Source organism: Dacryopinax primogenitus, assembly GCF_000292625.1.
Source record: "Dacryopinax primogenitus strain DJM-731 SS1 chromosome Unknown DACRYscaffold_25, whole genome shotgun sequence".
In the NCBI taxonomy this organism is placed as follows: domain Eukaryota; kingdom Fungi; phylum Basidiomycota; class Dacrymycetes; order Dacrymycetales; family Dacrymycetaceae; genus Dacryopinax; species Dacryopinax primogenitus.
The window spans coordinates 396,827-422,822 of record NW_024467222.1 but is presented as its reverse complement, the minus strand read 5'-3'; the positions used below and the strand labels follow the sequence as shown (position 1 = coordinate 422,822).

Below are 25,996 nucleotides of genomic sequence, written 5' to 3'. Positions count from 1 at the left end.
CGAGGTGGAGAGCAGACTGTTCAGAGTTTCTCCCGACGAACCACGGATTTGAGCGACACCCTGCCATGCTCTCGTAAAGAATCGGCTTTCCGGTGTCAGCAGAGCAGCGGTTATTGCGCCTTCCACAAATGAGCGCATGGGCGAAAACTGTGCCACGGTGCCCATACGAGCACGGCATATATCGATGGATCGCAGAAGCATACTCATCCGTTGTTGGCGAGCGACCGGACCGAGGCCTGGTTCTGCAACTTTCCATGCCAGCCATCGCTGCATTTGATAGTGGCCACAGAGCACTTGCCGGATCCGATCGGGAAGGAGTTGAGACAGAGGAGAGAGTGAGGTTGGAGAGAGCGAGGCAGCAGCATCCGTGAACGTAAGGAAAGAACATATGTTTTGAATGGGGACATCCTCAGGAACCGCAGGAGCCGAATCACGAGTTTGGAAAAAGGCTAGACGGTCTGCTAGCTGGACTTCAAAAATGTCGGCAACGGCGATAAGATCCTAAAGTTAGTGTCAGCACAACTTGGCCACGTCTTCCACGTTGCACGTACTTGACGAGTGACATCCGCAAAGAGAGCTGCAGCAATGTCCTCAAGTTGATTGACCAGTCCTTCAGGCCGTAGCACGTTAAGGTCAGGCACCGCAGTATCCAACCCACCCTGGCCATGCCCGATTGGTCGTTGCACCTTGTCACTCGCTCTTGCTGGGGTGCGAATGGATTTATCCCACACGCGATGTACAACGCTGTGCTTGAAGCCAATGTTGTCCCCATCCTCAGGTTCAGCAGCGAGGAAGTCGGCAAGCTTGTGGGCTAGAGCGGGATTCTCTCGAGCTTCCTGAGCACCATCGCCGATAGTGAGCCATTCTTCGAGCGCCTGAAGAACGCCGAATCTGACACGAGAAACGAGGAGGGTGCGTGGCCAGGGCAAGACAGCGGAGGGCATCGGCGAATCAAAGCGTTTCTTCAACATGTCGAACAGGTCTGTCCCGCTGACCCACGTCTTCCTCCATGTCCAGAAGACTCGTTTGGCATCGTCTACATCAACAGAGACTTTCTCCTTCTTGCCAACGACACCAAGGTCGTCCCTAACAGCCGGAAGATCAAGCTCCAAATCCTCCCCGACGATAAGCAGGTCGATGAGTCTGTCAAGGGTTGCCCCAACTAGAACTGCGCGCTTCACAGGTGCCGCCGGGGGAGGTAGGGAAGACCGACGTGAAAGAGTGGTGGTCCTCGACAATGTCGTCACGGTGCTGATGCGCTTGTCAACCTTCGAAGTCGGAGGTGAGTTAGGGATGCTGAAGTTGCTAGGGAGGGCGAGGGAAGGCGGTCGTGTGATGGACTGACCGCCCGTACTATCGGCAGGAACGAAGCGGACCAAGAGCTCTCCCTCCATCAGACGAACCAAGGTTGCGTCATCGTCCGATGCCGGTGTGGGGAAGGACCCCTCAGGAAACTGCAGCGGAGAAAGTAGGAAAGACGAGGTCGCATACAGAGGGCGAGGGGTCCAGAAGTGTTCAGTTATGCGAGTGACACTTCTCGGCTGCGCGGCCAAGGAAGGAGCTAGGAAAGAGGAGATGCTGCAACCATCATCAGTACCAATCACTTTCCTGGAGAACGGATCCATACGTTTGGTACGTGACATCAGACTCCCCAGCCAGTTCTTTCCAGAACAGGATCAGAGCGCCCACATCGCCATTTTCTTCCAGGTCGGATCCCTCCTTCGTCCAGGTGCTCCACCTTTCTTGGACAGTCTCCCAAACGTGCTTCATCTCCCTCACGCCCCACCTCCCATCTTCCTTCCCCACGCTCTCGAGGGGCGTCCTCAATTCCCTCCTCCCGCCCCTCCACACCCCCTTGCCATCCTCTTCACCAAACATGACATCCTGGACGACATCTGCGAATCCCTCGAGCCTCGCCACCGGGGCAGACCCAAGCGCGCGGCGGATAGCCTCAGCAGCGGCGTACCCCGGTCCAGCTCTCAGCACTTCCACCCAGCCCTGGACAGCAGCCCGACGCGTCTCGCGCGAGCGACTCTCAACAAGTACATGGAGCATGACCAGCCTCGTAACCGGGTGCAAGAGCTCGTCATACCCCTCAGGGGCGATTGCGAGCATCCAAGGGTCCATCTGCTTGCCGAAGAAAGAGGACGGAGTGAAAGGGGAAGGGAAAAGTTCAGCGTGGTACACCTTGAGGGAATCGGCAACAGCCTTAGGCGGGAGGGAGAGGAACGTCTCCCTATCCATACCGAACCGGAGTTTCCGCTCCATCATCTCCGACACCGGGTGCTGTAGTCCCTGCCGAGGGAGCACCGGCTCCTCCCCAGCAAGCGTCTCACACATCTCCCTTCCCCAAACAGTCAACATCGCCCGCCTAAGCCGACGTACCGCTTCCTCCCTCTCGCTCCCCTCCTCCGTGCTCTCCACACGCTTATCGATCTCTGTCCAGAACTCGCCGCCCCACAACCGGGGCAGGAGCGCCATAGCCGCAAGGACGAACTCGTCTTGCGTGTGCTCGACAGGCGGGTCGTTCTCCGGAAAATCGCCTTGCTCATCATCCGGCAAAGTGATCTCATGCGGTTCAAGCGGCAAGAACGGATCCAGCTTGATGATGGCCGGTAAAGAGGGCGGCAAGGAGATGATCGTATCCCTCTTCCTCTCCAAAAAGCTGCGGAACACACATTCGTGCGCGATCGCCTCGCCCGTTCCCTCCCAGGCGTCTTCCCCGTCGTCGTCAGAAGGAGAACGACGCCATTCGGGGTGCCGCGCGCGACCCCAGTAAGCGCGTTTGCGCACTTTGGGCCCGTTGGGACTGGGACCGGCGCTGATAGGCGCAGAAGCTAAGGGAGGGGAAGGCCGTTCGTCGACCGCTACCAGCGTGCGCGGGAAATGCGCTTCCACAGCGGGCTGACGATCACTCGGGACCTAAAGAACCGCATCAGCTGCACTCCCAGCCGGACAGAAACAGAAACAGAGACGTTACCTTGTAGAAAAGGACTTTGCTCCCCTTCAGACTCGCTTTATACACCTTCCACTCCCCCTTCCCCTTCTTCTCCTCGGGCATAAGCCCCATTCCGCTCCCACTTGGGAAAAGAGTGTTCCTCTGCCTAGCCTGAGCAGCGTACTGCGCAAGGGCGGAATCGATTGTCGGGCTAAGGAGGGCGAGGAACGGAGTTAGCTCTTCTTTCTCTTTCTCTTTCTCTTTCTCCTTCTCTTTCTCCTTATCCTTGTCTTTGTTGTACTCCTTGCCAGGCTCGCGGTCTCGGTCTTTCCCTTTCTCCTTCAGGGGCGAAGCAGCACGCGCGATGCCTTGGGGGATACTAGGCACGGGGGGTATGCTGACCTTTTCCCTCTCCCTCTCTCTTTCCCTCTCGCGCTCACGCTCGCGAACAGGTTCTCTCCAAGTGCCGGAAAACGACCCTGAGGGAAGAGAAGGGATCGTCGCTTCCCTATTCCCCCTCCCCTCCCTCCCATCTCTACCGCTGCCGTCTCTCGCATCACGTACATCCTTCTCCCTGCCATCCCTGCCATCCCTCCCCTCCCTCCCCCATCCAAAGCCCGACACGCTCCCCGTCAACATAACCGGCAGCGGAGGAACAGGCGGCACGTTCCCCCCCGCCCCCCTCTCCCGGTCCATGCTCGGTCTTCCCCTATCTCTATCCCTGTCCCTATCCTTGCTAGGTGACGTCCCCGGCGAACCGAGCGAAACGCGAGACTCGGAGATACTCCTCCCTTTAGAGCCTAAGGAGCTGGCGCGCGACCGGGGGAGGTGGAGGGAGGGGTTGCTCCCGCTTGCGCTGAGGGGTGCCGGGTGGGGGTGAGGGTGGGGGTGGGAGTGAGGGTCGAGGGGGGAGACGCTGGGGAATGGGATGACCCCGGATGTTGTTGGGGAGAGGGAGAGTTTGGGGCTGGGCTGACGGTTTCCATGCTGGTGCTGGTGCTCTCCTCCCACTCCCACCCCTACTGCCATCCCCGCGCCTATCATCCCTCCCCCTCCCGCAGGAGCAGAAACAGGAGAAGCAGGAGCAACATAGTACTCCATACTCCTCTTTCCCGGGCTGGTGGACAACATTATCCCCCCGGGGGAGATAGGTGATACCGGCTGAGGGGTTGCGAGCCTAGGCGGGCCCTGATGTTGCTGCTGCTGCTGCTGTTGGTGCAGAGGGGGGGTGACGGGGCCTCGCAGGGGTGTGGGGGTGGAGTATGACGTCCCTAGTGGGGAGGGCAGGGGCTGGGAATGGGCTGAAAAGGGCGAAGGGGAGGGGAAGTAGGATGCTGATGCTGATGCTGGTACTGACGTGGTGGGGGAGGGATATGATGGCTGGTGTGTGTGCTGGGAGTGGGAGGAAGGGCCGGTGCCAAATGTGAAGCTCGCAGCGCTGGGCGAGTTTGGCGAGGCATACAACCCCCGTTCGCGGTAGGCGTATATCTTCTCCCTTTCCCTCTCTTTCTCCCTCTCCCTCTCCTTCTCCTTCTGGCTCTCGCGCGCTCGTGCATGCGCTTGATGTTCCTCCCTCGGGTGTTCCTGCTCCTGAGAACGCTCCTTTCCCCCTCCTAAGAACCTCGAGAAATCGTCCATGCTCCTACTCCACGGTTTATGCGCGATACTCCTCAAGTCCCCCAGGCCTCCCGCCCCAGCGCTAGAAGTCCCAGTCCCAGTACTGGGCCTCTCCTCGCCCCTATGACTGCTCCCCCTGCTTCTGGGCGGACTGGCCTCCGGACTCCCGGGAACAGTCGGCAGCCCAGAAGGGGAGGAGACGTCCAACAAGCTCCGGCTCGCTGCTGCTCCCGCAGGGGGGAGGAGAGAGCTGCTCGAGCTGGTACTGATGGTTCGTTTGAACCCTAGGGAGAAGCTCGTACGAGGCGGGGAGGGAGCGAGCTTGGGCGTGGAGGGGTGGTTGGGGAGAGGAGGAGGAGTAGGGGAGAGGGAGGTGAGGGATGAGGTTTGGGAACGGCCAAACCAGCGGGAAGGACGTGTGAAGAACCCGCGTTTCTCCTTTCCTTCCTTCTCCTTACCCTCCTTCTCTCGTTGCATGTTATCCCTCTCCCTTTGCGCCGTATCCCTCTGCATGGGGATTGGGTAAGAGGTCATCTGTCCCATCTCCCCCTGGTGGGGAAGCGTCGTGGGAGAGGAGAGCGGTGACACTGAGCGTGGAAACGGGTGTGTGCTATGCAGGCGTGGGGAGTGGGGATCTGGGATCTGGAGGGGAGGGGTAGACGAGGGATAGTCCTCTTGCGGGTGACGCCGACGTTGTGGGTTAGGCATGCTGGACACGAGGAATACGCGTCGTCGTCGTTGGTGTGCTGGCAGTTCAGTACTGTAACAGGGGTTGAAGTCGCTTATCGACCTGCTTTTTGGCGTATACGTGTTAACAAAACACAGAGATGGGTGAATGCCGTGAACGTACCAGCAGTCCCAACCAACAGTTCCTCCCAGATGGCCGTCAGTGTTCGTGTACGTGTACGTGTACGTGTTCGTCGTCGTCGTCGCTGTCCAGTCACGAAATAACCAACACGGTATACCGCGTCTTATTTAATGGCAGAAGCTTGCCTGACGACGGGGACGTGTTCCTACAGAAGCAAAGTTTACGTAGGCGAAAAAAGGGAGTGAAACAGCCGTTAACCGGTCAATGGATCGATCAAACAGTAATGTTTATCCCCTTCCGTATTTCAACTATCTCATTCCCTCCCTTGTGGCTCTATCCTTCCACTCTAAATCTTACTTCAACCTTCCTCTTTCCATAGTCAACAACACATCGCTTGCACTTTTTACCTCTAATCAACGTCGCTTTTTACAGAGAGGCAAGGCTGCATCCGCCCCCCTGTCCCTATCCCTAACCAAAAAAAGAGAGACAAAATACATCTATTCATCCCTGAGACATTCCCCTCCTTTCCGCACATATCTACATTCCCGCCGGTCAAGTAAACGCACCGCCTCCCTCACTCTACCGATCATTTGTTTTTCTCCTATGGTTTCGTATCACGTATACTTGAGTAACAATTTTCTGCCAGGAGGACGAGATGATATACCCCATCCCGCAATCCCATCCCCCAAGCTTCCGCATCACCCGCACCCACGCGAGCATACTTCCGCAAAAGCCGCTTCTTGCTTCCCCAGGGAAGCTCATCAGACCCTGGCAACCGTCACCGGCACCGGCAACGGGGTAGTTACCGGCTGCGTACCGGTCTTTGACTGTGACGATAAAGATTATCTATGTTGGTCAACAATATTGTTAGACTAGCGTCGTTCTTCTGTTGCATGACAATCCACATCCTTCTTCGATTGTTTCCTTTCCCACCTTCCCTTCCTTCCTTCCTTCTTTCTCCACGTCCTTCAGGCTCCGCAAAACAGAGGCATTACGAAACTTGCATACCCAGGGTTCCACCCCATGGAGTAAGGTTACGTACTGCGATAGGATAACGTTCTAACCAAGCGTTCCAACGTTCACCAACTCCCACGCTCAGATGTGGTAGGGGAGCGCCTCGACTTCGCCACAGCATCATAGCATCATCATCCCATCCCGAGCTGGCTCACCATGGAACGCGCTATCAGAGCCCAAAAGCGATCAAACCGTCTTTCTGGAAAACCGATATCACGCGTGCGTCTGATCTTGCACGCGGACGTGTACTAAGGGGAACGTGTGGCACGCGTCTTCCGAGCTTCCTTATCCATGAGACTGTCTGGAACGTCCCATTGTCCGAAGAGACGCGCGCGCGTCGACGCGTACCCCAAGACGCGTCTAGCCCTGCAGGCACCTTCCCATGGACAGGAACATTCCCGATGACGTCCCACCCCACACCGCTTGACAGCCAGGCGGCCCTGCTATCCCCTACTCGAGGTATATGCTGCCTCACATTCCCTACCCCAGAGGTGCCAGATGAGCCAGAGCGAGTGATGTGTCCCTCACCCTCACAAGCTCAGGAGCCTCTGCCCGGAGAGAGTGGAGCGTGTGAACTTGGAACAACTGCTGGATGTGGGAAATAGCAAGCTCTGGCATGCTCTGCACTTCGGGCGGTTTTTGTTGGATAAACAATATCTATTCCTCTGTGCGTATCAGGTGCTAGTCCTATGTAGTCTGAGCTCCGAATTGGGCTCAAACCGAACTCGCTTCCCACTCGCTCGCTCGATCAGTCGATCGCCCATATCGCCCATTCGGGTTCTAGTCTGCAGGCGATCTCTGACGCCTCCAGCTCCGGTGCCTTCGTAGCTGGATGGTCCGCTTCTCTGATCTGCAGAGCTTGGAAATCCGCTCGTGTTCAAGCCGAGCCTGACTGATCATGAGCTTGACCTGTCGGGGGGATATAACCCCCCCCCTCCCCTCCTCCCCACCCCAAGCAAGTCTCCTTCTGCCTGCGACATTCGAGACTCCCATCCCCTGTCCTGCAGGAACTTGGAGCTCGCGATAACCATGTTCGATTGCTGTATTGTCTACCCCTAGGGAGATACTCGATACACGGCACTGGCTGTCTCGTCCCCGCTGTTCTGCTCCTGATCCGTCTGGTCTCCTGGTCGTCAGCCACTGGAGAAATACGGGTCAGGTTGACCCTCGTCCTCGTGACAGACGGCTAAGTCGATGTCCATAACCAGGTTGACACTTTCGTTTCGGACAACCTCTTGCCCAAGCAGCTCTAGTTCCTTTAACATATGATTTCTTCTCATCTTCCCCTTCCACTTTTGCACGTCTGTCGTGGGAAAGGGACAGCCAGACTTATGCACAATATCATGCACAATATCACCTCGCGAGCTTGCCTTCGCGCGAAATTTCACTTGATCGTGTGACACTGCGTCGTGGACGCGTCAGTCTCAGACACAAGGCACCTACCACCTTCCCATCACGGGATTCCGCATGTCGTTGATACGAGGGACCGCACTGACCATAAATGGGGATGTCTATTAGTCACGAGGTCGTGGATCACAACTTGTATAGAACAGGAGATGATCTAACATATCGCCAACAGAAGAGGGTCATTGGCTTTGTAACAGGGAGCACGTTCGAAGACTGAAGCAGCTCTAGCATGGATCACTTCTACATTTAGAAAGTGTCTTGATTGATCCATATTCAGACTGCCGAATCCCAAGAAGGAGAATTTCGGTTGTCGGAGGAACTTGAAGGAGGCTCGCCGGTTATCTCCGACGGTGCTTCGCAATTGGATGATCTGCTTCTCTCGCTCTCTCGAGCTCGGAAACGTTCCGCTCTCCTCTATGATCAGAGCCTGCAAACTAGCAACACGTGGACTTGACTCCTGCGTCTGGGGGATATAAGCCCACCACGACCCTCCTCTCCCATGCAAATCACTCTTTCTTCCCTGCATTCGACAAATCACCCCCCCCACTTGCTCCTGCACGAACTTGGAGCTCGTGATATACGGCGCTGCTGCATCGGGTGCACTTTGACGGCTACTTGATACAATGCGGCTTTTGTCACTGGCATACCTCGTCTTTACAGTTCTGCTCCTGATCAGTCTGGTCATCTGACTGCCCTCAGGCTCGTCGTCCTAGTCGTCAGAACTCATCAATTTGTCGCTTCTGTCGCCCACGGTCTGCCTTCACTCGGAAAACGTGGGTCAGGCTCACCGTTTTCTTCTCCGTATTCCGGCTTTGTCGAGGTTTGTGACCATATTGAGGCTGTTGGACTTCGACCGAGAGACCATTTTCGACTGATCAAACACGTTGGCGTTTCTAGTCTTTGCCTAGGGTTGGAACACTTCTCCTTCTACCCGTTCTCTCTTCTCTCCCTGTGGGGGCTCCTCTCTTTCTCAGGCGTCATACGATGCGGAACAGAATATATTTCATTCTGGAAGCATGCGTGAATGGTCGTCGTCTGCGTAAGACCGTTATCTCCCCTGGTTGTCTCTCCCTTCCCTCGCTGCAGGCAGCTCTCGTTCGCAGACATATCCATCGCCCGACTGGAAGCGTCTAGTGATGTGGCGTGCGAGTTTCGTTTGCGTAGTATCAGTGCTTGGCGCCTCTTTCCTCATGTTTTGCTCTGCAGGCAGCCCTCTTTTCCAGACGTGCTTCCCTCCGCCTACTGGAATTTCAGTGAGCATAGGCCTGCCTTCTGGAAAACAGGGATGACTCGCCTCATCTCCCTTCATTCTCGCTCTCCCCTGTTTCCTTCCTCCATTTCTTGGTTCCTTCAATCCTCAAGTATCGTCTATGATCCTGAGCCCACTTATATGGCATTCTGTTTCGAGGTTCCGACTGCCTTTGCACTGGCAGACGGTTGATCGTGAAACAGAATGCCATCTGCGGACTCGGATCCTCTTCGCCTCCTCTGGACGCTCTGTCAATGTCTTACCTGCTTATATTTTGTCGTATCTTTTGTACTATTGAGGTTTACCAGACGGTACCGGACGGATGTCTAGGTGTGACTAGGATGTACGATTCTGCTCACGTGCGTCATCTCTTTCGTCCCCTGCCACGAGGACAGCAGATACACACTTTCATTGATTAATTTTTCTCATCTGCGTTGGGAATATACTTATTCATGTCTTCCTTTCCTCACTTTTTTAGAAATGAGAAACTAGGTTCATACTGGAGCGATTTGCCTTGCACGGATTTTACTTGATCATGTGACGTCACACGTCTCATGTCCACATCACGCGTCTAATATGCGTCGGTCTCACAAGACCGACCTTCCTGCCAACGAACATCATCTCTCAGAAGATGGGCACAATATGGGTTAGTTCATGGAATTTGTAATAGTAAGGACAGCTACAAATGTGATAGAAAAGAAAACTTGTACGTAGATACGTAGATAGTTGAGAGCATGGGGAATCTCAATGATGTTGGTGTCGAGTCGTCGATTAGGGGAAAATAGTAAAAGTAGCGTGGATTGGCCTGGGGCAGGCCAATCCGTCCCTATATACATATAGGCTACATAGATAGTCTAATGGAATCAAACTCCGGTGCCTTAAGGCTGCGCAAGGGTCCTGCACTGCCACTCTTGGCACACACTCGACATTGGAACACCAAAGTGGATCTAGGGTAGGTCGTGTATGCCCACTCTAAGATGACGAAGATGTACAGCATGGGGAGGAAATTAGTGTCAAGGAATGAGACGACTCATGGGGAGAACAAGGAAATCAGAGTCAACGAGCGAGAAGAATCAAAATCGATGATAAGAGACACAACGTGGGAAGGACGACGCAATCAGAGTCAAGGAACGAGAAGGATCAAAATAATTAAAAGGTATCACACGGGGAGGACAACAAAATTAGTAGTGTCAAAGAATAAGAACAGTCAAAATAATCAACGCGAGCCAGCTCCCCACGCGCAAAACGAAGGGATGGGATCTTCATTATATCTACGGTGCGAGGACTTCTTAAAGGCCTCCTCAAGCTCTTGCGAGAAGAGCTGCGTAGGGCTAGTCTGAACGATTCGCCGAGGTTGTGGAATAACGGATGTATCAATTCTACGTAAGCATACATGCTTGAGCTCATCGAATACGTGGCTCATGTCTCGTCGAGGGGCAATCAAAGAACGACTATCATTCTGCGTCCTCGTTTTCTCGGATGCGCGCTCAGGTAGCTTGAAACTTTGGCGAGGAGCCTGGTTGGTCCTCGCCAACTAGACGTGAAGTGTCAAAGAAAGGTACCACAGCGTACACGCGCGTGCTTACACGTGTCTTCAGCACCTCCATCTCCTGCTCCAGCTTCTCGATCACCTCGTCGATCGCCAACGAGTCTTCCTTGGAGAGCCGCCGCCGCTTCGTCGGTGGCTCCAGCGCTGTGGGTTGAGCAGGCTCTGGGACCGGCTCCGGAGTCAGAGCGCGGAAGGAGCCGGGCATCGTCGGCCACCGCCGACGACGCACTGGAGGAGGGTCAGATAACTGACAAAGAAATCCGGGTATTACGCGCGCACCTCTAGTACTCTTTGGCTTCGGCTTGGAAGCCGCTATCCTTCTCCTGTCCTCCCTAGCGGTTACAGTTGGCTCCGGATTCGCACCAAACGTGCTGGTAATCACGCCAAATAAGAAGCCAGCGTAGGATTGTGCGGTCATAATGGGCAGGCTAGTGGGGGCTGGTAGGAGGCTGCTTGGGGGGCTGGTTGTCAAATGCAGAGTTGATGTGTTGGAAGACGGGTCGAGCGCCTGAATTATAAAGCCCCAATGGCCGTCGTAGCTTCTACCTGCCGTCGTCGTCGTAGCTTTGCGCGTCGTCGTTGTCGTAGCTCGTAGGTTTTCGCGCCGGCGTAGCTTTGCGCCGGCATAACCCGCGCCACAAAGGGGACCGAAAAGTCACGCGTCAAGGGTTCTTCCGCACTGCCGCCGTGCAGCAATATTTGATTCCGTTGGTCCTGGACCCTAGGCACCTCTCGGAGCCGAAACACCTCCTTCGGCAATAGAGTTAGAACGTTTATAATGAAATATTAGTGTGTAGAAAAATAGTAATGAAGTACGTAATGAAGTTCGGAGCTGCGTGTCTACCCTGTTCACAATAATCGAACTGTCCACCTCATCGCTGTCTTCGACATGTAGCGCGGGGATATGAGCTTTCCGGTTTGCACTGGAGGGACAACAGCATTTCTGTCATCAATTCTGTGATTGGATACAGCCGTCTCCAGGTGGGCCCATACTTAACAATCCGCCTCTAGAGAGGGCCCCTCAAGTGATGATGATTGGAAGACCCTGGAATTCAGCGTTCAATGGGGGCGAATATCGGTTGCTGGAAACACTCGCCAGTTAACTCCGACGGTGCTTCGCAGTGTGATGGTCTGCTTCTTTCGCTAGCATCGGAAGTTGCAAAGTGTGAAGAACCAAAGGACGAACAAACTTGCTCACCGCTGCCTCCTAGTACTCTTCTGCATTTCCCCTCTCTCCCTCGCACCGCAGTACTCCCAGGATATGCCCAACGTGATACCCAGCAGAAGTCAGCTCCTTGTCTCTCCCCCAGCAAGCGAGGGGATGACATGACAGGGATCGTCTTCTTGCTGCGTATCCCGATTTTCCCTAGTTCCGCCCTCCTGGTCGTCGACTTTGCCCGTACTTTGTTATAAAGCTTCACTGACCACTCTGGATTCAACCTCTTCTTCGGGGCGGTGGACCCAACCTCGTACTAGCTTGACTTGAATATCATGCCGGGTCTAGATATACGCGCCTCCCTCTTTCGCCGACGTCGTCCACAAGCGTACTGGTAGGAATCTATCCTTCCCAGAAAGCTTCCCAATGCGTCGTCTGCGTAGAACGGAAGTCCAATCTTTCTCTCTCTCTTCACCGCTTCCTCAGTTTCTAGGCTCTTGTTTCGTGCTGGCTTCGTTCTTCTGCATCTTGCGATCTCTCAGCCTGGACATCGGCCACGGAAGTCCGTTCGCACTCTACCGTGTCCACAACAGCACTGCAGAGAGAGACGTCTAACTTCATGTATGCACGAGTTGCTGCCTGTTGTCCCCACTTGGTATGTCGTCCTCCAGCTTTTGAGAGCCTAAGTCCGTCAGAAGACAAACCAGAGTAATTTCCCTTGCGCCGAATAGATCGCTCTCAACGTTGCTACCTCTGCTTTCAGACATGGGTGTTCCCGTGCGGAGTTTTGCATGAACACAGTACATTGCTATTCTGTCAACCTGACTAGAAAGACCATACAAGTGTTGATGATCTTGCTACAACAGCACACTCTCGGGTGGCCCAAGGTAAGATTGCCTGACATTGCCAGTGTCTAATAATGAATAGTCAGTGTCTCTGTCAGCGACATATAGTAGCGGCGCACTGATGACGATCCGTTGTAGGATGACTGCTGGCTCAATCTGCCATATCTTGAGCGTATGCGCCCCGGGGGCGGTTGTGAAATCTTCGGAGGGTCAAAAAGGGGCAAGTATGCGATAGAAAGAGCTATCCGGCTTACTCGTTGAGGTCGAAATAATCGCATTAGCGGCAAAGCCGTCAGGCCTAAATTGAGCGAGAAGTTAACTGTGTGCTTTCGATGCGAACCAATAAGACGTACGTGTCCCACCCCGCGGGCATCGTTGAAGCCGGCGCGTACGGAATGAAATAGATCGAGACCGGCTCCGAACTGTCCCACTGAACGGCATATCCCAAGGGCCGAGTGGGATTGTTGTTCAGAGACGGAGATACGTATGTGGTGACCGTGACGTTCCCTTCCATAGTGTTGAAGATATAAACATCGTATTCCCTGTCAATCCGGTCAGATATATGCACAACATCAAGACATATACCCTCTCACAAACTCGGACCAGTTCCCGGAGTATAATTCCCGCCATTCGGTGGGAATGGAGTGACGCCTGAGAGAGTTCGGCCGTAGTTCGGGAGGACTGTCCAGGTAGTGCTGTCTACCGTGGTGTTCCGCGTCGCATGTTCGGCTTCCATGGTCACACTGCCATCTCCCTCGACAAAGGCGCTAAAGTTCGCGGGTGCGCCCGTCTGGTTGGTGACGAAGACGAAAGGTACGATCTGGGTCGCCATCGCCTCTCGTTCCAGATAGCTCGAAGAGGCCGCAGAGGTGAAGTAGATCAAAGCGAAACCTTGACCGCCGTCCGGAATTCCCGCATCTGCCCAGTTGACGCTCATATAGACTCGTTGCTCCGTCGTGGCAGGACTTGATGGGTCGATATATCCGCTGTTTGGGGAGATCGTCAGCCATGAAACATTCGTAGTCGCCGTCCAGCTGAACGGAATGGGTCCACCAGCGCCGATGTCGGCCCACCGTGTAGCCGGTCCGTACGGGTCAAGGGGCATCATGTAATCGGTTGGGCAACTGTACCCTTGCGCACACTGAGGCATACGTCAGATCCTTTGAATAATAGGTAGATAAATCACTCACGTCATACATGTTATCTCCAGGCCAAGCACCCTACGAATATGAATTCAGTTCTGGAGCTACAGAGAGGCACAGGTGTCTCTCACCATTGATCCTTCGACCATGACTCGCATCGCCCCGGCGATTGATACCTTGCGTGTCGGGACTCGATTCACTGCAGGCATGACATTCTGCATAGTCTGCTGCCAGTACACATCTGAAGAGAAATCAGGAGTTGTTCAGAGAATAAGATGTCGCGATCTCACAGCCGATATGCTGGATGAAACATGATATTGTAAGAAGAGAGATCTACGGCCGAGCGCATGCAACGTACGGTCTGGTCCATCATACTGAGCACAGATTAGCAGTGGTTCGATTGAAAACCAGAGTGAGGACGTACTGCATCCATTTCCCATCCAGCAGATGATTGTACTCGTATTCAAGTTCATAATCAGCCTCGAACAAAGATGCTACCTAGAAGCGCGCTTGTCAATGGGTACAGTAACTTGGTGGTCGACACTCACCTGATCAGCCAGATAGTTTGAGTAGAAACGGGCTTGGCTCGCGTACAGGCTATTCATACCAGCATACACATACATTTTCTAGTCAATCGTTAGCATTGGCTGGATTTCGACACCTTCGGACCATTGGCATACCTGCAGAGTATAGCTTGCCAACAGCGGGTGCTGTACAAGTTGGAAGTATGCTGCCTGCATGTTCTGGGGAATAGAATTGTAAGTTGCAGTTGATGTCTCGTTCATCGCAGCGTAAGTGGCAAGGAGGCTTCGCGCCTCCTCATAGTCGATGATTGTGTACGTTGTTGAATTGACCAGTTCTGGTTTCCGCCGAGAATTGAACTTCGTCACATTGTTGACGATGCCGATAATGTCAGCAGCGTGTTCGGGGATGGCAAACTCGCGATTTGCCCAGAGCGTAGAAAACTCATCGAGGTTGGTCTGATTCCAACGAGGGACATCGTAACCGTAATTGAGGAAGAATTCCTAGTTGAGCGTCAGAATTTCCTTGAAATATATAGCACAACAGGCCAGACAGTATTCATTTCGTACGGCTTGAGGTCTCCAACCTAGCAAGAAGTGTTAGAGTATGAGTATGTTATTGAGCAGAAAACCTCAAGTTGAACATACATTGACAATCCAGAGTCGATCCGCGCCTCGGGTATAGGCTAGATGCATTATTCGTGGTGGGACCCATAGGCACTATGTGCAAACATATAAGACATGGCCCGGACGAATCAAAGAATAACGAACGTACGATCACCAGCACCCCGCATGCCGACGGTGTACACGCCTTCGTATGGCTTAGCACGTTCGGCGCCGATTGTCCAGTATTGTGTCAGATTAGCCGCGTTGGTTGAGAAATCCCAGGCTTGTCCGGGATAGAAGAGGTTCCATTCGTCTGTACATAATATCGGCTTCAAGATGTGGTCAGAAGAAATCGTCCAGCGTACTTGGTGTGGAGCGCATGAGGGGCTCTTCATGACTACTCGTCATCACGACACCGTAGTAGTCCGCCAGGGACTGGTTCAGAGGATCGTCAACTCCGAACATACTGGTACACGTCAGTATATGAGACGGCAATCGATCTTGAACTACGAACCCGCTCCACATAGCGGGAAGCAGTGAGTTTCCCCTCAAACGCAGAATGAGCTCAAATACATGACTGGAAATATGTTAGTTCCTTATACCTCTGCCCCTTAGATGGTACGTACGTGTAGAAGTAGTGGTTGAACGGTGCGCCTGTTCCATTCGTGAATGTGTATTGAGCCCAGCTCTGAAGAGCAGGCTGTTCATCGTTGAAGACTACAGATAGGTGAGCGGTCGAAGAATAGAAATGGGAAAGGTACTTGCAGAAAGCGCGATATTTGACACTCGGACTACCATGCTCGCATGTCGCAGCATATACTTCACTATTCGTCTTGATCGGAACATCGGCCCAGCTGATGGGGCAGATAAGCGACCATCGGAGAGACGGAAGAATATGACGCACTAGTACCAGGGAGAAACACCCATCTGCTCTGAGAGCTCATACATACCAAAGATCGTGCCTCGCTTGTCAGCACCCATTATCACATAGGCCATGTCCATCCCAGGAAGGGGATTCATCATGATATGCGCAGAGTATGCTTCCCATTGTCCTTGAAGCGAGGAGACGTCCATACCCGTGTAGTTGACCATCGCGTCGATGAGTGCAGAGTGACCAAGCGTACCAACGAGGATTGCGGTCGACGGAAGGCCGGAGATCTTGGCAGCGCTGACCGTCATTGCTTGGGGTACGACGGACGTGACGTTGGAGATATCGTTGAGGAAGTCGTTGGCAGCACGGAGTACCCCCGGCCATTCATCGTCCGACGTAATGATCGGTGCTGCCTTCCCACCGCTCACGATGGAGAAGAGAGAGTCGGTGGTGTTGCCAAAGTAGACGCATTGGTATTGACCGATAGCAAGCGCAGGAAGTGGGAGTAACAAGAGCCCCAGCGTAAGGTGCCGGAGAGCGGTCAACAGTCTCATGTTGGCCAATGTAGGACTGGTCCTCATAATCAGACAAGAGAACGACTTGAGTATTTATCAAACGCACTGCTCCGGTATTAGGCCGGCCCGGGGGGAGGAACGCATTCCACATGGAGAAACGTGCGAGAGGAATCTTAGAATAGTGACGGTATGCCAAAGGAGGTGAGTGGGGCGAAGGGGAAGGTATGCACCATCCGCACATTGGTATTTCTGTAAGAGGAAAGAAGGTAGCCGCTGAACGCTCCTATTGGCCGGTATTATGATACGGTCTGCATGTGGTGAAGAAGTAACATATGTAGCTGTCCTGTTGTGCGTACTGCGACAGAGGGGATTCTTCTGAAGTGGACGATGGTGGCTTCGTTCTCCCCATGGGGTAAGGGATATATCCCACTAGAAGTTGTTCATTCTTCGGTGGTGTTTGCTGGAAATGGTACCAGGGGGAGTTCTGAACAGTTGTTTGCCAGCAAACTACTGCTATTAGGAATCCATCTGCTCTGCGTTCTGTAGGCTGCTTCCGGTCGAGATGGTTCAGAGATGGTTCAGAGAGAAACCGCGTCTGAGTCGCGTCCAAGTCACGCGTTGTCTTACACAAGGGTATTATTAGAACTTCGCTTGTAAGTATTAATATACATTGAATGGTGACCATATCAATTACATCAATCCAGATGAACTCTTAAGTCCTCATCCGAAGCGACGCCTTCCTCCCTTTCATATTATGCTGCTTCCCATCCTCCGTTAGCGTCTCCCACCAAGCCGATTCAGTCCGAGTCCGTACACTTCCCCCATCCTCCTCTTCCACGTGTTTCCTTCCTTTCCCAGACATCCGAGTACTGACCACACCATTCTTCTCCTTGACCCTCGTGACCACACTCAGCCCGGAACTGATTCCTTTTCGACCGCCGACATTGTCAGATTCTGTCTTGCCCTTGCCAGGCCTGCCTTTCCCATCCTTTGCAAGTAAGTGATGGGATGCAGGAAGAGTACGATCCCAGGCATTCTTGTGTAGTCGAAAGAGTGCCATCGAGGCACGCGCATCAGTGATCTGTGGCGATACAATCAACACCAATTGGACATGATCGATCAGTGGTGCATACCGAGTCGTGTTCCCCCGCCTGAATATCCAGTCCTAACTCAAGCTGTATGAGCTTCCTCAATGCCGGCTGTTTCGTCTTCGCAAGCTTGCGCAGTTCCGCATATGTCTGTGTGTCACGAGTATGATGATGGGGATGTGAGAGTAGGAGAGCCTGTCGCATTATCAATGATACGTCTCGCATAATTTGGAAACGATTCACCTGCATATCGTGCGACAACGCATGTCCCACAACGATCCTGTCGTCCATGAGCTTCGCCACCTCAGCCTGGACCACCTTAAACTCCTCCGCTCCCTGCAAGTCTTTCGGTCGGATCCCGCTCCATCGCGTCCGATAATCTGTCACCCTCTCCATCTGGCGCACAAACTTGTCCAGCAACACCGCCCCGTGATAGTTCACGACGCTGACGCGTGCGAGGGAGGATTGGCTGCCGTTCGGTCCAACGCCGACCATCTCGCAGTCTAGAGCTACGTATTTTCCTTGTTCGGCTTCTTGGGATTTGGAGAGTGTTCCCAGCACGAGCGAACGCATCTCATCGGTGACTGTTTTGGGGCGCTTTGTCACAGGTTCTGTCACGGTATGCCTAAGTAGCAGTCAGACGTGATCGATCTTGTGAGCAAGTATCGAGGACGCACGCAGATGCCTTCGCTGTAGATCTCACTACCTCAGCGTATGTGTTGCCCCGTGGGAACCTATTCCTCCACTTTATCAGTCGGCGCCTCGCAAGTGAAAGCGCAGCCACGTACGATTCGATCTCCTCATTCTCGCCTGATGTAGCCGTCTTATTTGGCACATTCTGTATTGTATTTGACGTGCGCTCATGAAACCCTCCCCTTTTCCGCTTTATTCCTCTAGGCCCGTTATTTGCTCCAATGGACTGGAGCATGAAGTCAATGTGAGCACGAATTGTAAAACGGTATACTGCACCTTCTTCAGCGCTTCCCAATTTGACGAAACCGCTGGTTTATTAGGTTTGTCTGCTGAGAGGGACATAATCTACGAGAGATCTTTGTGATATAATGAATGGCGTCGGGTAAGATGCGAGAACGAAGAGTCTGCCAAAGAATAGTTTTGCCCATGTTCGAAATTTCACGCGCGCCCTGTTAGTTAACACCGAAATCGGAGATAGCGGTCCCTTGACTCAAGTTGTCTCATCTATCGCGCAAACACTCGGTTCTTGCTTTGTGGCCAAATACTGTGGTTCGCGTCTACGGCACCATGACCCGATACAAACTCGTCTTCTTTGTCCCTTCCACACACGTCACCCCGGTCAAGCGTGTTATCTTCTCTACTGGCGCCGGCACTATCGGACTGTACAAACACTGTGCCTTCCAAACCCCTGGACAAGGATCGTTTATGCCCGTGGATGGGGCCAACCCGGCTATTGGTGAAGTGGGCAAAGAGGAGACAGGAGAGGAGTTCAGAGTCGAGGTTCAGTGTGATGGAGAGCAGCAGACGAGGGAAGCGGTGTCAGAGATGAAGAAAGCTCATCCGTACGAGGAGGTCGCTTATGACGTATACCGAATGGAGGACTTTTAGCCGAACCTCCGAGGCTGACTTTCTTTTCCCCTTTTGAGTCTATTTTTTCCTCAGGTTAAAAGGTTTGTGAGCAGATTTTGTGTCTGCTAGTTCATCGCATTAGCGTTGCTTCTCTGTGCTCACTACTTGTTGCCTAGAGCGCGTACAAATTGCTTTATCTCGCATCTCGATAATCGGTTGAAGTAAACTCCGTCCTCATCAAACACAAGTGTCTGCATAGATCAGTTCTTATGCTGTATGCTTGCGCATCAAGCCGTGCTTGCAGCAGCGTCTCTGTGGGAAGATTCCCTTGCAACTTATTAAAGCCCGCAACACTATCGAAGATCAGCACGAAAGCACGTACATCTGTGCCTGTCGACGCGGCCAAGGCAGGAGCTTCTAAGAGCAGCCCAAACGCGCGTCCCGTTGTGGAATATGGGCCACCAGAATATCACGGAAGATGGGCCGGTCTCCACCCGCCGCACCAGCCTCGCGGCAATATCGGGGAGAAGAACGGGATACATTTACAAGATTGCAGAACTTTCCGAAACAACTTCGGTGACCGACTACACCCCCTCGTCATCCTCTACGTCAGCCCCCAACAATGCAGTTGCAGAGCGCTTGTCCAACGTGACGACTACTTCTTCTGAGGTGTGATTCCGAAGTCCTTCAGGAGATCGCGGATGGCCTTTCCCGTGGCCTTGTCGATATTTATCGCAAAGGGAACAGGGATAGGGGGAGGTTGCTGGACGTTGACTGGTTAGCCAATCGCCTTCGATAACGAGAGGTCAGACTTACGGGAACGTTAGCCTTGAAGCTGAAGAAAGGCACATTCAGCTCGACGTGATTCTTTTGCTCTTTCTGCTGCGGCATCGTGTGCGATGTGGTTGTGGTGCGTGTTCGATGTGGTTGTGGCTGGATGTTCGACTATCTGCCAGTGCTGCATCCCTCTTATACTGTTTAGACAATGGCTTGGTGCAGACTCGACTTGCTGCGGAGCCTGAAGTGTCGCCATACCATTCTGTCAATCAAGCGCCGCAGCCAAACAGATAACCGATTCATCAGATTAGCATCATATTTGGAGCTCGGGCTGATGGTCGGTGCTCTACGATAACGGCCGCAATCCAGCGAAGACTTGAAAAGCAAGTGAAAGCTTACATTCTGCGGCTGAAGTGCAAGGCTCCACTTTATACCTCGAATACCTGCAAGGCGCAACGTTCGATCTAGGCGACACCCGGCGGCTTTTCCCTCCTTATCGGCCATCCTCAACCCTGACCGTGCTTCTATTTTCCACCCTGTTGCTCAGTCGGCGTATCTGCTCTGTCGTCCGCACAAAAGGATCAAGCTTCATCTAGAAACTACCGCATCCTCCCACTTACCGCTGCGGCGGGTACGAGCGGAATGACGCAGTCGGTATCTTTTAGACGACGATGCACGCCGCAGTCGTTTCCATTACTCACCGCCACCAGTCAAACCCTCCGTATTTCCCCTTGCGGGTACTAGCAGTTGTATATATGTCGCCCAACGAACGTCGAATGTGGACAATACCAACCACCCAAACTCTAGATCTCATTAAGACATGGACCGATCCCAGCCCATCTCTCTACAGCACAAGCTTGCAGCTGTCGCTTCACTTGCGTATGCCAAGCTGATCTTGTTGGCATACTGGATCATTAGCAACCTCCTACCATCCTGGCGTCACAACCCGAAATGGACACTCCGCCGCGCTGTTGGTTTTCGCCTTTCTGGATGGGCAGTCTCAGAATTCAGTCCCAAGTTCCAAGACCTCTGTACTCGGGATATCAAAATCGAGCCGGGTGACGACGAGCTACGCAGGTGGAATGTCGGCTTCTCGAGGACCGGGCTAATGGATAGCCCCCTCACAGGTGAAATTGGAAGATTAGAAAAAGAGGCAGCAATAAAGCGCGTCAAGGTGGGAATGTATTGGCATGGGCCCGCAGACGAGCAGGGGCGGCACGACTACGGGGCTCAGGAAGGCGAGAGGGTCATGTTATTCCTGCACGGAGGAAAATATCTCGTGCGTAACCTGAGTGCGGCCTGGAGGATCTCTGCTCACAGCATAGAACAGGTCGGAACCGCGCACCCTTCAGATATGACCAGCTATATTCCTATGCAGCTATGCAACTTTTCTCGGACCGTGAAGCGAATTGTTGCCGTCGAGTACAGACTATCCTCCATGGCATCGAAACTATCAGTTCACCCATTCCCCACTGCGCTTATCGATGCGATATGTTCTTTCCGATACCTGCTTCAGCTCGGTTTTCACTCAAACAACATCTTCATCGTTGGCGACTCCGCAGGCGGCAACCTTGCTCTTGGCCTTACCCGATATCTTGTAGAGGAGGAACAGCGTTCTCTTGCTGGACTGATTCTTCTCTCGCCATGGTGCGATATGACAACCTCACACTCTCAACCGGGTATGTCACGACAGCGTAACTACGTCAAAGATGTGCTCGGTCCAGCAATCAATCCCGACTCTTACGCCGTTAAGGCGTTTTTGGGTGGGCTATCCCCAGAAAGCCCCTATATTTCGCCTTCCTGCAAATGGATTCAGCCTTCGTTTGGCGGCTTCCCTCGTACATATCTAGTAGCCGGCGAAATGGAGGTGTTCTTAGACGAGATCAAGACGTTGAAATCAAGAATGGAAGGCTTCGTCGAAAGAGGTCTGACGTACGACGAAACCCCGGCCGCCCCACATGACTTCTGCACAATCTCACTGATGGAGCCCGAACGAAGCCAACTTCTCGCACGAGTTGCCGAATGGGTTGACGACGCGGATCGACCCATTGCCGAGGAGTATCTCATTTATATATGATCCATAACGAACTGGAAGCGGCTGCATACAAGCGTTTTACACAGTACGCCGTGGACAACTTCGAAACCGCTCTGGAAGAGGTGGCACAACCCGTACTCCCCGTAGAAGAGTCACAGGCCAGCAATGATTGCAACAATAGACCAGATACCCCACTGAAAAGCGCACGGCTACGGCCGAATCGGAGCGCCCCAAGAAGAAAGCACGATGTGCTAATGAGGGAACCTTAGAATGTCCTGCTAGACACCGTCTTTATCATACACGAGACCATGCATTTTCAATTCAAGCACATTTAGAGCCCTGTATTATAGCGCCTGCCAATGATCAGCAGTCTTTGAAAGTGTTTTTACGCTAGAAGAGCTCCAGGACCTTCTCTAGACCCAGGTTGTCCAGTAGATGGGCCCACCTGGGCACTGCCGTGTCCAATCACAGAATTGATCACAGAAACCCCCTTGCCGCCGGCCAGCTTCAGATAAGCCTGCACCAGGCCGGAGCGAACCGGAAAGCACATATCCCCGCTATGGCGAATACAGCGACGAGTTGGATAGTTCGATCATTGTGAACAGGGTTGACAGGTAGCTCCGCACTTCATTACGTACTTGATTGATATTTTTACTAAACTGTTTATCCCCTAAGCGTTATCGACATCATTGACTGATTAACGTTAACTATATATACTGAAGCAAATATGAAGAAGCCAGCTGTTTCGGCGCCCAGAGTGGTGCCCAGCGCCGTCGCCCTTTCCGGGTCCCGTGACCTACAGAATTATTGCTGGTGGCAGTGCGGAACCCTGGAACCCTCAACGCGTGACTTTTCCAGGGCGCAAACACTTCAACTCTACATATTCGACAAGGCCAGCCCCGCCCATTATGACGGCACAATCGCACGCTTCAGGCTTCTTCTCTGGTTTATTTGGCTTTGTTTCTCGCACCTTTGGTGCCATTTCGAACGAAGGAACAAAAGCAGGAAGAAGGGATCGGCCCAAGTCGGCATATCTACCGGCATCTTCATCTCTGTGGATTCTTGGAAACCACGTAGTTGATGAGCCCGCACGCGGAGCCGCACCGACTACAACGACACCATCCTCAAGTGCTTCAAGCACTCGTCAGGCACTTCTATGTCCACCACCAAATAAACGGCCGTCCCAGAATTGCGATGAAGCCGAGTTGTCTCAACCAAAGGCAAGCCCTCTGCGGCCCTTAATCCTGGAGTCGGCTGGGGTCGCCCGTCGGAGGGAAGACAGTAGGAAGCTGGCTTCCAAGTCGAAGCGACACACTACCAGAGGTGCGTCCATAGTACCCGGATTTCTGTTGCAGTTATCTGAGCCAACTGCAGTACGTCGACCACCGCCGAAGATGCCCGGCTCCTTCCGCTCTCCGACTCCGGAGCCACTCCAACAGCCTCGTCAACCAACGAACCCGGAGTCGCCTATAAAACGGAGACGACTATCAAAGCAAGGCTTCTTCCTGCCAATAGAAGCCCATGTCGAGAGGTTGGTTCAGCCAAAACAATCGGGTAACACGGATATGCTGCTCGCAGTCGGCCGGAAGCCCCCAGCCATTCGTTATCCACGTGCTGCAGAGGCTCTCTCGATGCTGACACCAACGGAAGTGCTTGCTCAAATGTCTCACAGCGCTTCTGAAGCGGTGTTGCAAGACGAAATATCTATCGATGAGAGAATCCAGAAGCTGGAGCTTGAAATCGCGCTGTTGAAGTCACGTGTAAGCGGGCACATGTACGCTGTAGCACCTGACTTTGACACTTCACATTTAGTTGGCGAGGACCAACCAAGCTCCTCGCCGAAGCTTCAAGCGACCTGCCAGCGACCTGTATGCGTATTCAGGCCGCCCATCCCAGCCCATTGCAGCGTCTGCGGTAGTTGGCGTGCCTGACTACCGAGTCACCCCGAAGACTACACAGTCCTATTCACTGAACAGAACGCCTGCAGTGCCACCCATGAGAGCCAATGCCTTCCTCATCGAAGCACGCTCACGCTTGAAGGTACGTGTGTTTGGGTCCTAAAGTGAACTCCTGACCAATCCTTCATCAGCAAACCCCACCCAAGACCACGAGCACACGGAACGACAGTCATTCCTCGATTACTGTACCACGAGACATGAGCAAGTTATTCGAGGAGCTCAAACATGTGCGACTGCGCAAAATTGATACTTCCGTTCGCCCGTTATCCCCGTGTCCGGCATCCACGCGTGCAACTTCTGTTGCTGAAGCCTCAACCCCCGCGTTGTCGATCGATGATTCGAGTGTTTCAATTGGACCGGCGCGTCCAGAAACACCTCTCCCAGAGGATGTTGTTGTACGACATGCCCACATGCTGGCTTTTGCAGATGTTGCGAGTCAAGCTCTCGCCATCAAAGCCAGACGTGTCCAGAAGCCTCCATTCTGCACGTGGGGAGCTGGCATGTATTAATGTTTTTGATTGTTCTCATTTCTTGACACTAATTTCCTTGTCCTCCCCATGTTGTACCTCTACGTCATCTGAGAGTCTGGCATACCCATCTACATACAACTTTGCTTTTGTACCCTATTTGTAGCTGTCCTTACCGTTATACAAATTCGACGAAACTGCAACCCATATTGTGCCGATTCCGAGAGATCATTAGTGTGGTTCTTTTGGTTTTTTGTTTGTTGGGTTTTCGATAAACGGTTTATCCCGTCATCCACACTATTAACTATATATATTATTCATATCTTAACTTTTATATTTACTGAGGTGGGTGTTTCGGCTCCGAGAGGGCGCCTAGGGTCCAGGACCAACGGAATCAAATATTGCTGCACGGCGGCAGTGCGGAAGAACCCTTGACGCGTGACTTTTCGGTCCCCTTTGTGGCGCGGGTTATGCCGGCGCAAAGCTACGCCGGCGCGAAAACCTACGAGCTACGACAACGACGACGCGCAAAGCTACGACGACGACGGCAGGTAGAAGCTACGACGGCCATTGGGCCTTTATAATTCAGGCGCTCGACCCCTCTTCCAACACATCAACTCTGCATTTGACAACCAGCCCCCCAAGCAGCCTCCTACCAGCCCCCACTAGCCTGCCCATTATGACCGCACAATCCTACGCTGGCTTCTTATTTGGCGTGATTACCAGCACGTTTGGTGCGAATCCGGAGCCAACTGTAACCGCTAGGGAGGAAAGAAGAAGGATAGCGGCTTCCAAGCCGAAGCCAAAGAGTACTAGAGGTGCGCGCGTAATACCCGGATTTCTTTGTCAGTTATCTGACCCTCCTCCAGTGCGTCGTCGGCAGTGGCCGACGATGCCCGGCTCCTCCCGCGCTCTGACTCCGGAACCGCTCCCAGAGCCTGCTCAACCCACAGTGCTGGAGCCACCGATGAAGCGGCGGCGACTCTCCAAGGAAGGCTTGTTGGCGATCGACGAGGTGATTGAGAAGCTGGAGCAGGAGATTGCGGTCCTGAAAACACATGTAAGTACGCGCTTGTGTGCTGTAGCACCTTCCTTTGACACTTCACGTCTAGTTGGCGAGGACCAACCAGGCTCCTCGCCCAGGTTTCAAGCTACCTGAGCGTGTATCCGAGAAAACGAGGACGCAGAATGATAGTCGTTCTTTGATTGCCCCTCGACGAGACATGAGCCACGTATTCGATGAGCTCAAGCATGTACGCTTACGTAGAATTGATACATCCGTTATTCCCACACAACCTCGGCGAATCATTCGGACTAGCCCTACGCAGCTCTTCTCGCAAGAGCTTGAGGAGGCTGTTAAGAAGTCCTCGCACCGTAGACATAATGAAGATCCCATACCTTCCTTCTGCGCATGGGGAGCTGGCTTGCGTTAATTCTTCTGATTGTTCTTATTCTTTGACACCACTAATTTCGCCGTCCTCCCCGTGTTATACCTTTGAATGATTTTGATTCTTCTCGTTCCTTGACTCTGATTTCGTCGTCCTGCCCGCATTGTACCTCTTGTTGATGATTTTGATTCTTGTCGCTCGTTGACTCTGATTTCCTTGTTCTCCCACGTTGCACCGCTTTTTAATGATTTTGATTCGTCTCATTCCTTGATACTAACTCCCCCCCCCCCGGGCGTACCTCTTCGTCATCTTAGAGTGGGCATATGCGGCCTACCCTAGATCCACTTTCGTGTTCCGGCATCATTGAGATTCCCCATGCTCTCAACTATATATGTACAAGTTTGCTTTTGTATCGCATTTGTAGCTGTCCTTATCGTTCCAAAATCCATGAAATAACCCATATTGTGCCCATACTCTAGATCTGAGAAGATGTTACATCACGG

General features: G+C 53.1%; 8 protein-coding genes across 8 annotated transcripts; 4 read left to right on the top strand and 4 right to left on the bottom strand.

Annotated features, from left to right (window-relative positions):
* Window positions 1-10,249: 10,249 nt before the first annotated feature.
* On the bottom strand, window positions 10,250-11,139 carry DACRYDRAFT_119783 (uncharacterized protein; the record flags this gene model as incomplete). Its single annotated transcript, XM_040770864.1, has 4 exons — window positions 10,862-11,139; window positions 10,620-10,810; window positions 10,427-10,567; window positions 10,250-10,369 (listed from the first exon to the last, which is right to left on the bottom strand). The coding sequence occupies exons 1-4, from the start codon at window positions 10,998-11,000 to the stop codon at window positions 10,250-10,252; spliced, it is 591 nt and encodes a 196-aa protein (XP_040623883.1). The 5' UTR covers window positions 11,001-11,139.
* Window positions 11,140-12,595: 1,456 nt separating this feature from the next.
* Window positions 12,596-16,277, bottom strand: DACRYDRAFT_112315 (uncharacterized protein; the record flags this gene model as incomplete). Its single annotated transcript, XM_040769390.1, has 19 exons — window positions 12,596-12,651; window positions 12,703-12,783; window positions 12,838-12,881; window positions 12,937-13,125; window positions 13,177-13,724; window positions 13,774-13,803; window positions 13,857-13,966; window positions 14,016-14,025; window positions 14,084-14,099; window positions 14,150-14,223; window positions 14,274-14,351; window positions 14,406-14,750; window positions 14,817-14,833; window positions 14,895-14,966; window positions 15,022-15,165; window positions 15,218-15,318; window positions 15,367-15,429; window positions 15,479-15,706; window positions 15,757-16,277. 19 exons carry the CDS (start codon window positions 16,275-16,277, stop codon window positions 12,596-12,598), a joined length of 2,727 nt encoding a protein of 908 aa, XP_040623882.1.
* A 673-nt stretch (window positions 16,278-16,950) lies between these two features.
* DACRYDRAFT_119781 (ribonuclease H-like protein) lies at window positions 16,951-18,361 on the bottom strand (the record flags this gene model as incomplete). The annotated part of the gene is made up of 6 exons (XM_040770863.1): window positions 16,951-17,319; window positions 17,372-17,521; window positions 17,570-17,951; window positions 18,004-18,060; window positions 18,115-18,245; window positions 18,296-18,361. The coding sequence occupies 6 exons, from the start codon at window positions 18,359-18,361 to the stop codon at window positions 16,951-16,953; spliced, it is 1,155 nt and encodes a 384-aa protein (XP_040623881.1).
* Window positions 18,362-18,586: 225 nt separating this feature from the next.
* On the top strand, window positions 18,587-19,286 carry DACRYDRAFT_102672 (uncharacterized protein; the record flags this gene model as incomplete). Its single annotated transcript, XM_040767653.1, has 2 exons — window positions 18,587-18,969; window positions 19,045-19,286. The coding sequence occupies one exon, from the start codon at window positions 18,587-18,589 to the stop codon at window positions 18,905-18,907; it is 321 nt and encodes a 106-aa protein (XP_040623880.1). The 3' UTR covers window positions 18,908-18,969; window positions 19,045-19,286.
* Window positions 19,287-19,523: 237 nt separating this feature from the next.
* Window positions 19,524-20,067, bottom strand: DACRYDRAFT_119779 (uncharacterized protein). The gene is made up of 2 exons (XM_040770862.1): window positions 19,685-20,067; window positions 19,524-19,631 (listed from the first exon to the last, which is right to left on the bottom strand). The coding sequence occupies exon 1, from the start codon at window positions 19,899-19,901 to the stop codon at window positions 19,692-19,694; it is 210 nt and encodes a 69-aa protein (XP_040623879.1). The 5' UTR covers window positions 19,902-20,067; the 3' UTR covers window positions 19,524-19,631; window positions 19,685-19,691.
* Window positions 20,068-20,465: 398 nt separating this feature from the next.
* Window positions 20,466-21,982, top strand: DACRYDRAFT_119778 (alpha/beta-hydrolase; the record flags this gene model as incomplete). The annotated part of the gene is made up of 2 exons (XM_040770861.1): window positions 20,466-20,924; window positions 20,976-21,982. The coding sequence occupies 2 exons, from the start codon at window positions 20,466-20,468 to the stop codon at window positions 21,720-21,722; spliced, it is 1,206 nt and encodes a 401-aa protein (XP_040623878.1). The 3' UTR covers window positions 21,723-21,982.
* Window positions 21,983-22,857: 875 nt separating this feature from the next.
* DACRYDRAFT_25410 (uncharacterized protein) lies at window positions 22,858-23,391 on the top strand (the record flags this gene model as incomplete). Its single annotated transcript, XM_040774150.1, has 2 exons — window positions 22,858-23,003; window positions 23,055-23,391. A coding segment is annotated over exon 2 (244 nt), but the record flags the coding sequence as incomplete, so codon positions are not given.
* Window positions 23,392-24,784: 1,393 nt separating this feature from the next.
* DACRYDRAFT_112309 (uncharacterized protein) lies at window positions 24,785-25,538 on the top strand (the record flags this gene model as incomplete). The annotated part of the gene is made up of 3 exons (XM_040769389.1): window positions 24,785-24,923; window positions 24,975-25,165; window positions 25,218-25,538. 3 exons carry the CDS (start codon window positions 24,785-24,787, stop codon window positions 25,536-25,538), a joined length of 651 nt encoding a protein of 216 aa, XP_040623876.1.
* Window positions 25,539-25,996: the final 458 nt, after the last annotated feature.